Genomic DNA, 14939 nt, shown 5'->3' on the forward strand with positions numbered 1-14939 from the left:
TAAGACTCACTTGCTTCTGACACGAAATTAGTAAGACTCACTTGCTTCTGACACGAAATTAGTAAGACTCACTTGCTTCTGACACGAAATCAGTAAGACTCACTTGCTTCTGACACGAAATTAGTAAGACTCACTTACTTTTATCGATCGGCTCTGCCATGGGAATTCCAATCCGTATGCAGTTAACCGCCTCGGGGCTGTCCGGCTGCGGCAAATCTTCACAGTTTGGCAGCTTTAACCTCATCAGGATCATGGGGTTGGACCTCGCGAAAATGTACTCAGCCTGGCAAAGGACGTTCTCCAGGATCTCGCACTCATCGCGGCACAGGTCCCTGGGCTTGGGAGCGGCGGAGGCTTCGTCGCAGTACGGGAACGCATAGTGGCAAAGGGAAGGGATGGCGAACCGGGAGCACTTATCAGACAAATGGTTGGAGGTGCCGATCATGGTGAAGGCAGCTGCAAAAGCAAACGACATCGTGTCACGCCCCCCCACCGACGGCAGAACCCGAGTGCTTTAGTACACAAAGGAAAAGCCAAAACACTACTTCTGTTGGGTTTTTCCTTTTACTTCTCCCCCTTCCCCCCCTTCCCCCCACATCTGCTCCCTCCTTCTCCAAACGGCCAGGCCCAGGTGGCTCGCGGGTCCCCCTCACCAGCCTGCGCCGTGGCCAAGGCACATTCTCAGTGCCGCTCGTTTGCCAGCAGAGGCCTCGGCAGTGACAGCAGTCTCCTCCTCCTCTCTCTCTCGCCGGGGGGGGGGCCCATGGCGCACCTGGACCCCACGTCCCTGACGGGCTAGGGACCTGGACCCTCAGCACAGAGAATGTAGCCATGCAGCCTATCTGTCAATCTTGCTCTTAGTGAAGGAGAAAATATTTAACTCTCATTTTAACCATCAGTGATTCCCCAGCTTGTTCTTCTCCACTCCCAGGCCATTAGTCTTATAAAAAAAAAACAAACTAATATGATAGCAACATAACAATCAAAAGTTATTTTCTCTTCCGAGATTTTATGTGCTTAACTGGGCAACCCAGCAGAAATGAAGAGAATCAATTTCTCTCCTGGGGATGTTAACCACGGTCATTTTGCTTCCTAGAGATTCTAGATCCAGCCTCAGTGACACAGCAATGTGTTACCTTTTTTTTTTGGCTCGTGTTAAGGCGGCTTCTTGTAACTATAAAATCTCAGCAGCTGTAAATAATAATACAAATAAAATGTGGGGCCAGTCCGGTGACTCAGGTAGCAGGTGCTGTGCACCGCCATGGGGGGGAAGGTCCTCAGTTTGATCCCATCAGGTCCTGGGGATCACTTGGCTGAGGCTGGGGGCTGCTGCCGAGGCATAGCCTCCCCCCAGGGGAGGGAGCTGTATCCACTGCTCAAGGGCATCGCTTATGGGCGGATTTAGGGCCCATGATTACAGGGAGCCTGGTGCATCAGCCCTGGGCCGGGACTATCACTTGCAATATAACCTGGACTAGAATGGGAGCTGTGTGACTGTGGCAAGGGATCATCTAGGGATCCTCCTGCCTTTAGCAGAAAATATATTTATCTAGGTTTTTTTTGTGTTCTAAGCAGTAAACACAGAATGTGTACCTGTATGGATGAATAAGCCTTTAAAGGCTGGAGAGGAGGGCGTTACTGGAATGGGAAAGGGGCAATGTTTAATGTGACTGTGTGGCTTGCAGTCCCAGGGGTACTGCAAGCACATTTTCAATGGGAAACTCTCCCTGGGGGGGTTCCCTTTGAAAATCCAGCTGGGGGCGCATAGTGTGTACTTCAGTAGCTGGGTACGTTTGCACCTGCTTTAATGCCCTGTGCGTATGTTCTCTCCCCTGACATAACCGACCTTTTCTTCCCCTCTTTTTTTTTTGCTGTGGGTACTGTGAACAGTGCGGGTGCTTTTACCTGTGAAACTGGCTTTCAAAATTACCCTCCCTGTGTCTATGCTGGCTATGTGAACTTGTGAGAGATGGAGGGAAGGAAAAGAATTATTGCGCATGCGAAATATTTCCATTATCTTTGCTGCTGCTCCCTTAACTCATAGCTCTTCGGCCTCCCTCTGCCAGCTTATGGAATGGGGAGCTCCCTTTACTGTACACCCCTGTTAGATTTGTGTTCATCCTTACGTCGTTTTACCCCTGCACTGTGTCCATGTTTACCCTGTACCGCGCTGTGTAGGTCAGTGTATCTCAACCTCGTCCTTGGGAGCACCCTGGCTGGCCCAGCTTTCAGGGAGTCCACAGTGAATGGGCCCGAGGTGCATTTGCACACAGTTGATTTCCGAAACACAAAGGTCAAACGGACCGGCCAGGATGCGCCTCAGAACTGAGTTGAGAGCCAGGCACACATTAACAGTGCTAGAAAGAATTATGCAGTTGATGGATCTATGGTGACAATGTCAGGGAGGCCATGATGTGATGTTTTGGATTAACAATTAGTGACAGTGTTCTGTGCCTGTATTTTCTGATGCATTGTACTTTACAAATGTTTTCCTGTATGCCTCTGTGGGGTGGATAACGATGAGGTGGATAAATCAAATGTGAATAAATATTACATTCAAGGGAATCTCTAGCCCTGGAAACCCAGTTTTACCCTGGGAAACTCACAGCATCTGACGACGAGATTAAACAAGGTAGAGGAATAACATGAGGTGCACATTCATAGGTTTGTCCAGCTCATTTGTGGAATTAGTTGGACAAATGCTGAGGTTTGAAATGATTCTCCCTGCTCCCTGGATGAATTTTTTCCAGGCAAATTGTTGCTTGGATAAAAAAAAAGGTGGCATTGTGGGTATTCCTGGACAGCAGTTACACGTTGTCCGGGCAGCGCTGATATTCGGTATTGTCCAAAGATACCTAATGTCCTATAGTTACCCTGAGAACGTTAGAATGAATGTTCAGCTGGCACGGCTTCTGGCTAAACATCCGGATAATATCCGACATGACTTTCTGAATATCGGCCTCCATATCCACATAGTAAACAAACAATATAGACACAAGTTAATAAGAAACAAGGTAAGTAAAGGTTTTTCTGAAAAACAACTTTAAAGAAAACTAAATTGTTTTGAGGTCGATATTCAAAGGCATTTTCAATGGGAAACTCTCCCGGTGGGGGTTTCCCTTTGAAAATCCAGCTGGGGGCGCGCATTGATCTGGATAAATTTTGAGACATCTACATAAATGCCGAGTTTTGAATATCGTCAGCACTTATCCGGATACATTTTATCTGGGTCAGTGGGAGGTGTTTCAGGAGCATTCTGGGGTGGAGCTGAGTTAGCCAAATACCTTACCCAACTGACTAACAGTATTTGGCGTTAGCTGGACAAGTTATTCAGCTAAACTCTAGCTGCGGCCAAGAGCAGGGTTAAAGTTATCCAGGAACGAGTACCCAGATAACTTTAAACTAAACCGGTTATATTCAGAGAAACAGCTGCTTAAAATGCCAGCTAAAGAGAAAAAAAACCTAACAACTGGGCTTCCTGGCCTGATCCCTCACCCCCCCCCCCCCACCCCAGTGAAACAAATGTCTGGCCTTCGTGGGTGATACCCCCTCTCCTCAACTCCCCCCCCCCCCCCCCCGCCATACTGGAAAAAAACCTGAAAAGCCTCCCCTTCCTCCCCCCAAATAGCAAAATATAAATTGAAGGCAAGCCCTCCCCACTCTTCCTCACACTCTCAGCATTGCTGGCAAAGCAGCGCCGGACGTGCCGGGGGCTGGACAGATGTGCTGAACTCCTGGCAGCGGTAAGGAGTTTGGGGGGGGGGTTCTGGTTGTGTTTATGATGGGGAGGGGGATGTAGGCTTCCGGAGGCGGCCAACTTTACATTTATATTTTGCAATTTTGGGGGAAGGGGAGGTTTTTTCAGGCCTATAGGCCCACTATATTTTTCCCATACTGGGGGGAGAGGGGATATTGCCAGCACAGGCCCAACATTTGTTTAACTGGAGTGGGGGATTGGGCCGGCAGCCTCGCTCTTGGTTTGTTTGTTTTTTTAATTTCATTACTGCTTACGAAGTTGGTTCTTTGAACACAACCGGTTAAGCATAAAGTCATCCAGGTACAGATATTTAACACAGGCGGTAAGGTTTCAAAATAATCCATCTACATACAGCTGGATAACTTTATTCAAGGATGTTCAGCGGGGTTTATTCTGCCAAATATCCCTGATAACTTACCTGGCTAACGTTAGCCTGCTAAGCTTTCCGTTTTACTTTTTTTTTTTTTTAATATTGATTTCATCATTTCCTTACCTGTAATTTGATTTTCTATTTCCCCCTGCATATGTAAAGACTCCATGAAAATGGTGCGATTGAAAATAAATCGGGCACACGCGATCCCTCTGTATGGCTGACAAAATCCGTCCTCTTCATACTCGACACTGGAAAAGAATCACAGGCATGGGGAAAAAATGTGAAAAGGCGTTGCTGACAGGAATTCACTGTCAAAGAGACGCTAGAGGGAGCTGGCATTTTTTCCAGACTTCATTATGGTTAATCTGGCAACAAAGGATACAGCAAAAGCAACGTGCAAACACTCTCACTGCCGGGCAGCCTGAATAAAGTTTCAGACTTCAAACAGCTCCCAAATTTCCAGCATCTCTTAAATATGGACATAAGAACATAAGATATGCCACACTGGGTCAGACCAAGGGACCATCAAGCCCGGTATCCTGTCTCCAACAGCGGCCAATCCAAGTCACAAGTACCTGGCAAGTACCCAAACATTAGATAAATCTCAAGCTACTATTGCTTATTAATTACAGTGGTAGCAGTTTATGGATTTAACCTCTAGGAACTTATCCAAACCTTTTTTTAAACCCAGTAACACTAACTGCTGAAAGCAAATCCCCTGACAATGAATTCAACTATGCGCTGAGTGAAAAAGAATTTTCTTTGATTTGTTTTAAATGAGCTACTTGCTAACTTCATGGAGTACCCCCTAGTCCTATTATCTGAGAGAGTAAATAACCAATTTACATTAACTTGTTCAAGTCCTTTCATGATTTTGTAGACTTTTATTATATCCCCCCCTCAGTCGTCTCTTCTCCAAACTGAACAGCCCTAACTTCTTCAGCCTTTCCTCATAGGGTAGCCGCTCCTTGCCCCTTATCATTTTGGTCACCGTTCTCTGTACTTTCTCCATCGCAGCTATATCCTTTTACAGATGCGGCGACCATATCTCAAAAAGGATAGAGACAGGATGCAGGCGGTCCAGAGAAGGGCAACGAAAATTGTGTGGGGTCTGTATTGGAAGAGCCATGAGGAGAGGCTGAAGGATCTGAATACGTATTCCCTGGAAGAGAGGGGGTGCAAACCTTCAGATACCTAACAAGGTTTCAATGTATGTATGGACTTAGAACCTTTTCCGTTGGAAAGAAAACAATAGAACTAGGGGGTCATGAAATTAAACTCCTGGGGGGACGCCTGCAGCTAAGTTTTCCTGCCTCGGCTCAGAGAAACGAAGGCCACATGGAGTGAGGGGGGAGGGGCCATGGTGCCATGATAGAGGCAGCGCCGTGTAGTCCTGCCCAGTTCCTGACCGTTTACTTGCTTCAATACTCTGATTTAAGATGGAAGATAATGCACAGAAACAAAAAGAGATAGCCCCGCCACAGCAGTACTGAACTATAAAAGCCAAAAGTGGCTAGCAGTGTCGTAGAGATCAAACGTGTGCAGCTTTCCTCACACAATGCCCTGTTGATGGGACACATTTGACTACTTTCTGAATGCTTGTCACTTTTGTCCTTTTGCAGGTGGATAGTACACGGTGAAAACACAACTGGGGGTGCTTTTGAAGTTTGCGCTACCTGAAAGGCAAAGGTATCTTGTAAATGTTTGAAAGCCAAAGCTTAAAAACCTCTTCTTACATCCCGTTTTACGCTGGTATCCCATGAGGAAAATGCAACCAAAAAGGACAAATATCTGAACATTGATATCTGTGTTCCTGTAGAGTGCTTCCATCCCAAGCAGCTTTGCAATGGCCGTTATTAAAATACAAACTACAGACCTCTAAAACATTATTAAACCCGACAAAGCTGGAAAATGCATTAGGCCTAGTACGTCCAGTGAACAGAATGCGACATTTATTTTCCATTCGTTCCTAACACAACCATTTTCTTTTCCTCTGTGCTCCCGGTTTCTTCTACAGATATACGTCTACGTTTCCCGCTTTCCATGACGTTTCCTTGCACTGGCAATCCCTGAAGCACGGAAATCTGTTGCTGTCTGCTGAAAAGCTGGATGTATAATTTTTAAAAAGAATAACTGAAAAGGACTGGTGGAAGGGGAGAAGAGAAAAAGAGTCTGAGGTTATACTATGTCCAAAGCTGATCCTTTTTTTTTTTTTGTTTTGTTTTCATAAGCGGTCATCTTCATAGTAAAAAAAAAAAAGCCGTTGCTTCCTGTGTCTCATCCATACTTAAATAAAATATAGAAATACATTTTTTTCTTTGATTGGTTAGCATCCATTTAAAGCAGCAGGCAAAAGTATCCTCTCAGAATGTCCAGAGCTGCTTAAAACAGACCACTGTGTCCAAGAAAAGACAGAATGAACCAACGGTGCCAAACCGGAGGGAGAAACGCTGGCGATGTGAGAACAGGAAAGAATCGGAACACACAAACCATTCAATAAAAGTCAGGGCGCAAAAACACAATAAAAAGTCTTTTTCATTTGCTGAGAGGCATCCTAAAGGGACGCATCACACAAGGCCCTTATTTCTGTGCCCTGCCTCAGACTGAACTCCTCGTCAGGCTGAATGGAGTGGTTTGTGCGCTTCCAGCCAGAAAGAGTGCAAATTTAAAAGTTGTTCTCACGGGCGAAGCAGCGTTGTGCTTGCAGAAATGGCCTTTGATAAATCTGCCCACTTGTTCGGTGACTAAATCCAAGCATCTATTTCTACCGGCATACTTCCAGGGGGTGGGCTTAGGAAGGAGTTCCAAATTCTGCAGGCCTGTGGCTGTGGAGTGGGCTTCTTCCTCTTCCCGAGGAACCAACCAGGAAGTGAAGGAGAGACATGGCCAGGAGCCCAAAGGAAGAAGAGTTCATTCTCCCTCTGAGGGCCAGGAGTTTGGGAGTGGGGTGAGTCCTAGAAGAGAAATGCCCCAGAGTGTCCCTTAATGTGCAGTGGTCCAGGAAAAGGTCTACAACCGGAAGATGAATGAATAAATCAGGTGAACTAGAGTTGCACTTGGTCCCCACTGGATACGAATGTTGATCCGGGTATGCTACAGATTGAACTCCACCCCTTAACCAGGGTTGGAATAGTAATGTGACTTAGGAAGAATTTGAGAGTTCTAACGCTTAAGGTTGATCTCAGGCAAAGAAACTGTGTAGGGAAAAGAGATAAGAGGAAGGAATGTACTAACATTCCCAGAATCTCATGATGTCATGTATTATGCTGGTTGAAGCCCATGAATTTTTGATTAATTGAGTGACAAAAATATAATCTTGTTTCACATCCATGTAAATAGTTGGCTGGCTGGGTCATCCAGAGAATAAAGTTAATTGTCTGGAAGTTTGAAATGCCAATACTTCTACATGTATTTTTCCAGCTAATGGGGTAAAGCAGGGGATCAGTATTCATGGAGGGGAGCTGATGGGTATCCTCCCTTTCCATGCATAGAAATAAAAAAAAAGAAAAAAAAAAACCAACGCAAGCACTTGGGCCTTCAACTCAAGAAATATCTTCTGTCTAAGTTGCGTAGCCCATGACATATCTTTCATCTTTTGACCACAAAAAGAAATATTTTTAAATTTGAAATATAGCAGCAAGACCAAGTTTTTATCCATTTCAGAGAAAAGCGAGACAGGCAGGGTCACCCTAGAAGTAATCTAATCCTGAGAAGATTCAAAAAAAGCTGCCACATGCAGGCTATCTATGGTAAGTACAGTATCCAATATCTCCTCCTTCACATTCTCAATATGTATTCCTGCCAGAGTATAATACAATTTAGATGTTCCTATTGCATCCACACTTGACATTTGAACAACTTCCCTCAAATATTTCGAGTACAGCCCAGTCTTAGGAAAATTGAGAAGGCACAAGTTCTTGACCCTAGTTGCATTCTCCAAAGCATACAATTTAGGATGCAAGGCCAGACTGTCCTTTATATGGGGCAAACTAACACCTTGCAGGGCCAATATATGAGCGCCCATACTGTAACTCTGATCTTCCATATCTACCTGCCTCTCATCATGGTTTACTAAACGAACTTGGTAATTATGGCTTTAGTAAAGAAACGTAACTAGGAAAAAGTGTTAACCAAATATTCTTAGTCCTGGTGATTACTTCCCAGACATCAGCCACTGGAGCCCCCAACTGATGATCATTCTGTCTAAGGGAAAAGAAAATTGCTGGCAACGGGACCCCACCAAAAAGAGAAAAGCCCAGAATGACCTGAGCAGGGACACTACCAACAACTGAAGTGCCTTCCACAATCTGGGCAAACTGGGCATGCTCAGAGCCCTCTGTCACATGCGGTCCTAGCAGGCAGGCAGCCGATGTCCCATTCAATGCCGCCTCAACTTCCTCCTAAGTCAGGCACAGGAGAAACAATCATATGACGAGTTACTGATGGCAGTCGGGAGAGACTGGAGCGCCTGAGCTCAGGGATGCTCCCGGAGATGCTGATCCTGGCTGGTCAGATAACTTGTCCATCGGGCCCCAAACTGCATTGCAAGGGAAAGCTTGAGATTTCTGTTCACCCTTGCACTTTGCCATTATGTGAAAAGGAGGAAACTTTCAATACAGACCCCTGCCCCCCTCCACCTTGAGCACTGGTTCTCGGAGTCCACAGCATCTTGACTCCCCCCTCCCCAGTGGAAGTCTGGTACATTTTAAGGAAATAATAGCTATAAAATCTACACATTTTTCCTTCATAGCTATATTTTAGTGTTAGATACCCATAATTGTGCTGAACTGTCCCTTTAGTTTAATAACCACATAACATTTGAAAAACCCCTTTAGTACATGATAAGTGGTGATGTGGGGATTGCTCTCATTGCCTTCTTGGGCTGGGAAGGGAATTATTTTTTTGTGAGCAATATAATTGTCTTCAGTTCTGCTGGAAGGCGGCCATCTTTCTCCAGATCACCACAAAAAAAACCAAAAAAAACCCAAAACATTGCCCCGAGGCAGGTAATTCAAAGGAGCTCTAACAATGGGCTGATGTCTTCTTTTCTTAAAATTAACTATTAAATAAAATACTTATCTCCGAGAGTCACTCTAATATTTTACAAGAGATACCTACTCATTAAAACTGCTCTCAGTAACTCTATACAAATTTGGCAAGCAGCAGAAACACAAAACCTGTCACCCTGGTGTGCCCTTCCTCTGTAACACAGCAGCTGTAACTAGTTATGAGGCAGCGCTTGGTAATAGTATTTGGATCACTCTTGACAGATATTGTACATCATTATTCAAAGAGAGTTGAAAGATCATACACTCACAATTATGAAAATCCCCCCTCCCCCCCCAAATCTAATCTGTTTTAGGATTTTGCTGGACTGTGCAAGACCACTGATACAGAAGAATACATGCATCATTTCAGGACAGGATAGTGGAGGGGGGGGGGGGGTTTACAGACTAGACGATAAAAAATAATAAACGACAAGGCGATGGGCCAGGATGTACGGCAGCCGCCGGAAACATGGAAGCATAGCCCTGGCCAATTCCCTTGGCGTCTCCCTTCTTGGCCCTTTGTTTAACCCGTGTCCCGCTGGTCTAAAGAGGCTGAGGTTGTAGGAGGAGGCGATGCTGGGACTGTAGACCCTTCTGCAGGCAGGGGAGAAAGGAGAGCAATTGAGTGGATCAACCTCACCTCTCCCCTCCTAGGCCTGGCGTCCAGTACCTCAGGCAGCTCTGGTGCTTCCACGCATCAGGTTTGCATGCTTCCTGGGGGGTTGATTCAGGAAGCTGTGGTGTACGGCGCCGGCGGCAGCAGCAGAAAGGGGACCCAAAGGAGGCTGAGGAAAATTCCCAGCTAGGCAGTGACGGTTCTGATCTCCGAAGTAAATAGTTTTCTACTAAGACCGAGCCCCAGGTGCCTAGAACTGGTCCATAACACGGCACCCGTGCTCCTTCTCCTTTGTTTGGCTGTACCTTGGCTGCAGACATTCCCACTGAGATGTGCTGGCTGAAAGTTTATCTGCAGGGGTGCTTTTCACTGCCGACATTGGAATTGCGGCATTCTGCAAGCACAGCTAAAAATCAGGGCAAAAAAAGCCCACAGATTACTTTGCTTGCAAGATTTTGAAATGGAGCATCTTTCACCCAATGAGTTCATTTCCTGCAGCAGCTGTAAAGGAAGATATCCCACAGAAAAAAAAACAGTGAAAATAAAAGGCTCTACAAAAAACTGCAGCAGGACTTTTGCTCCATTCTTAAAATTTAGCGCTTTTAGGGAAATGTCAGTGTCCTTTGTTAAGAACATAAGAAATTGCCATGCTGGGTCAGACCAAGGGTCCATTAAGCTCAGCATCCTGTTTCCAACAGAGGCCAAAACCAGGCCACAAGAACCTGGCAAGTACCCAAACACTAAGAAGAACCCATGCTACTGATGCAATTAATAGCAGTGGCTATTCCCTAAGTATAATTGATTAATAGCCACTTCTCCTCCAAGAACTTATCCAAACCTTTTTTGAACCCAGCTACACTAACTGTACTAACCACATCCTCTGGCAACAAATTCCAGAGCTTTATTGTGCGCCGAGTGAAAAAGAATTTTCTCCGATTAGTCTTAAATGTGCTATTTGCTAACTTCATGGAATGCCCCCTAGTCCTTCTATTGTTCGAAAGTGTAAATAACTGATTTGCATCTACTCATTCAAGACCTCTCATGATCTTAAAGACCTCTATCATATCCCCCCTCAGCTGTCTCTTCTCCAAGCTGAACAGCCCTGACCTCTTCAGCCTTTCCTCATAGGGGAGCTGTTCCATCCCCTTTATCATTTTGGTTGCCCTTCTCTGTACCTTCTCCATCGCAACTATATCTTTTTTGAGATGCGGCGACCAGAATTGTACACAGTATTCAAAGTGCAGTCTCACCATGGAGCGATACAGAGGCATTATGACATTTTCTGTTTTATTAACCATTCCCTTCCTAATAATTCCTAACATTCTATTTGCTTTTTTGACTGCTGCAGCACACTGAGCCGACGATTTTAAAGTATTATCCATTATGATGCCTAGATCTTTTTCCTGGGTGGTAGCTCCTAATATGGAACCTAACATTGTGTAACTACAGCAAGGGTTATTTTTCCCTATATGCAACACCTTGCACTTGTCCTCATTAAATTTCATCTGCCATTTGGATGCCCAATCTTCCAGTCTTGCAAGGTCCTCCTGTAATGTATCACAGTCTGTTTGTGATTTAACTACTCTGAATAATTTTGTATCATCTGCAAATTTGATAACCTCACTCGTCGTATTCCTTTCCAGATCATTTATATATATATATATTGAAAAGCACCGGTCCAAGTACAGATCCCTGAGGCACTCCACTGTTTACTCTTTTCCACTGAGAAAATTGACCATTTAATCCTACTCTCTGTTTCCTGTCTTTTAACCAGTTTGTAATCCACGAAAGGACATCGCCTTCTATCCCATGACTTTTTAGTTTTCGTAGAAGCCTCTCATGAGGGACTTTGTCAAACGCCTTCTGAAAATCCAAATACACTACATCTACCGGTTCACCTTTATCCACATGTTTATTAACCCCTTCAAAAAAATGAAACAGATTTGTTAGGCAAGACTTCCCTTGGGTAAATCCATGTTGACTGTGTCCCATTAAATCATATCTTTCTATGTGCTCTATGATTTTGATCTTGAGAATAGTTTCCATTATTTTTCCCGGCATTGAAGTCAGGCTCACTGGTCTATAGTTACTTGGATAGCCCCTGGAGCCTTTTTTAAATATTGGGGTTACATTGGTCACCCTCCAGAATTTCTTGTGCAATTTTTTCCCGTGTGTTCTTTTCTCTTCCAGAGGTTGCAGAAAATTAAGTCCTTGACCATATCATGCACCATTTCAAAACAATGCAACCAAACTGACCTATTTTTTGTGTCAGTTGTGAGTCTACAAAGGGAAAATGATGCATTATACTCTCTTTCCTTTGAACATGCAAGTTCTCTCCTCCATCAAGTATTCTTGCTTATGTACAACAGATTTAAGAAAAGATATGCACTCCTTGATATAAACTAAAAAACTGACTTTTTTTTTTTTCTTAAAACAAAGGCCTGTGCCCACAAATGAGCATCATTGATTCTAAGTTGGTGTTATGAATGCACAACACATTTTTCCACTAAAATACTGAGGGCCAGCTCAGTGCTCTAATGGCCTTGTTGGTCTCTGCCATGCAGAGGGATTTAGGGTTTCATTCCTGGCTCTGATTTTCTGCTCCCCAAGTTGACCAAGGCTGGGGGCACTGCAGAACAGCATTAACAGCCCCTGGAAGAGGAAAGGAGTCTTGGTCATCACGCAATGGTGACACCTAGTGGCCAGATTTATTGTCCATGACTGCAGGTTTCTGGAAGAAGCCTTGGTGAAAGGTCCCCGGCCGATGACCATGAACGTGCGTATTAGGCTAGGTGCGTTAGGAGGGGTTACAAAAATAAGGGACCTGCCCCCCCGCTTCCGGCAGTTACAAATTAAGGCCCATGGCACTATATTCCAGTTCCAATTCAAACTGAAATGGAATCTCCAAAGACCAGGGGAAAACTGCTAGAACTTCCAAAAAATATTTACTTTTCAAAATTTATAGCCTGGCTTTTTACTAAAAAGTACCCAAGGTGGTTTACAACTATCAAAATATCAATTAAAATTCATCATCATGCACACTGCTTTCTTTTCTTAAAGAAGATTTTCTTTTATCACATCGATTTGGAGTGGAAGAAAAAAAGCATAAGGTAGCTTCTCTTAAATATTATTATTTTAAACTCTGCAGCCTTTCATTGCAGGGCTGACCAGGGACTGGTCAACACGGTACCTGTTATAATAGCTACAATACCAACTGGAAACTGGGTGGGATGGTGACTACCCACCAACGTCTCCTTTGGATTTGCATCGTATTTGTATTTTTGGGCATCCATATGCAAAAAGTCCAATGAAGGTCATATTTCATCAAGAAATGCAATGTAGTTGTGGCACACCAGTGCTTTCCTGCAGAGATCACCATGGCAAGGCCACACAAGAACAAATACATGCAGTGCACAATCACACAGGAAAGGAGCCATGACCAAGGGTGAGCTTGTGAATCACACGGCTGGGCAAGGGAAAACATTGTGTGTCACTTTCTTTTAGCCATTTTTTGCTTTGTTTCATTTATTAAAAATGAAATTAACACCATAGCGAAAAGAAGAAAAAAAAGGAAAAAAAATGGAAAATATTGAAAAAACAAAAAATAGGAAGAGTATGCTCCCCCCCCCTTCCCAAAACCCCCATCCTATACTGACATTTAAAAATTAACCCCCAAGCCACACAACAAAATGGTACTGGTCTCAGATCCAACCAGCGCCATTTTGAAAATGGACCCAGTGGGGCAGGAGCAACTGAGGATCATTTCTGACCCTGAAAGCTCACAGACGGTCAGGAGCTCCTGGAGACGCAGGGGGGTGGGCCTTCTAATCCCAGCTGGGCTCACCTTCTTCAGGTCTCATTAGGGTCCCGCCCACAGAGCTCTTCCTGACTAGCAGGGTCCTGCCCGTAGAGTTCTCTCCCTCTAGGGGATTTAAGGGAGACCAGGCTAAATGCCTGTCATGCACAGGTTTAAAGGGGAAAAATAGGGGGCACTTCATCACCCCCCCCTTCAGATTTTTTAAAATTTTGTTTTCTAACCAAACAACGCACTTTTTTTTTGTTGTATTTCTCATTTTGTTTGAAAATGAATATACAGATCTATTGAACTAGCTGATCTTTATACTGCCCAGGGAACTAACTTATTAAAGGCATGCTTTTTCCTTTTAAACATTTCTATCACCTCCAAATATTATTTGAGTGACTGCTTAGTGGCAATAGTTGGCCTTCTTTGATTAAACGGATCTGGGAGGGCAATGGAAGCAAAGAAAGTTGATCACCAAGGCAGATTTCCTTCTGAAGCATTTGCACCACTGGTAAAAGGAAAAATTACATAATCACTGTGACCCTGCCCAATTTTCCACTACTTACTCTAAGCAGATGCAAAATTGCGATCTGTGACCTTCAGCATCTTCTGGGCCTTTGAAAAGCTGCAGATAATTTCCATTTAAAATCATCTTTACCGCCTAGTGCAAAGCTCTCCTTCTGAACATTGATAATTATCAAAGAATACACAGGGGGAATTTTTTTTTGTGTGTCAAGCTGATGAAAATATGGCACTGGAATACATTCAAGTGACAACTACTTTTATGGTAAAATCAGTTGATGTCAACATATAGCAAATCTAGAAAAAGCAATTGGTGGAGGGGAGGGGGTGGCTTGCTATTTCTAAACTTCTTTTTTTTAATAGTTTATTCTCCTTTCCCCCAGTCAGTTTAGGGAAGGCACATTTCTTGATAATCTGGTTTGCATATCATTAAAACAAGCAACCTGAGGGTAATTTGCCAAGGCCTTTCTTGGAGTAAAACACATGCTTTACCCACCAAAATGGGATTTCAGAAAACCGTCCGGCCTATGTACGGCTAAATGTATGCGCATATCTCTACAGCGCGCGATAAGGAGAGGCATTCTCGAGGTGGGGTTGGGAGGGGCAAGGGGGTTTGCACTTTTGAAATTTCACAAAACTACGCACCCTAACTTTTTTCTCCGTAAAATTACCCACACAAATTAGGAGCAGCAAATGTGTGTGTGTGTGGTCTCCCGGTACAAGTATGCATACTCTCGTTTTGAAAGTTAGTGCAATGTTCGTGGATAAAAAGCACCCGCAGACTTTGGACCTATGCAGCCCATCTGAAAATTACTCTCCCC

At 44.3% G+C, this 14939-nt stretch overlaps 1 protein-coding gene across 1 annotated transcript in view; it reads right to left on the reverse strand.

Annotated features, from left to right (window-relative positions):
- Positions 1-14939, reverse strand: part of ROR1 (receptor tyrosine kinase like orphan receptor 1) — a 308600-nt gene that overhangs the window by 16833 nt on the left and 276828 nt on the right. The window contains 2 exon segments of the mRNA XM_029618234.1: positions 139-456; positions 4251-4378. Of these exon segments, the coding sequence (XP_029474094.1) occupies positions 139-456; positions 4251-4378 (446 nt within the window).

The sequence above is a fragment of the Rhinatrema bivittatum genome, chromosome 10 (genome assembly GCF_901001135.1).
Source record: "Rhinatrema bivittatum chromosome 10, aRhiBiv1.1, whole genome shotgun sequence".
Classification (NCBI taxonomy): domain Eukaryota; kingdom Metazoa; phylum Chordata; class Amphibia; order Gymnophiona; family Rhinatrematidae; genus Rhinatrema; species Rhinatrema bivittatum.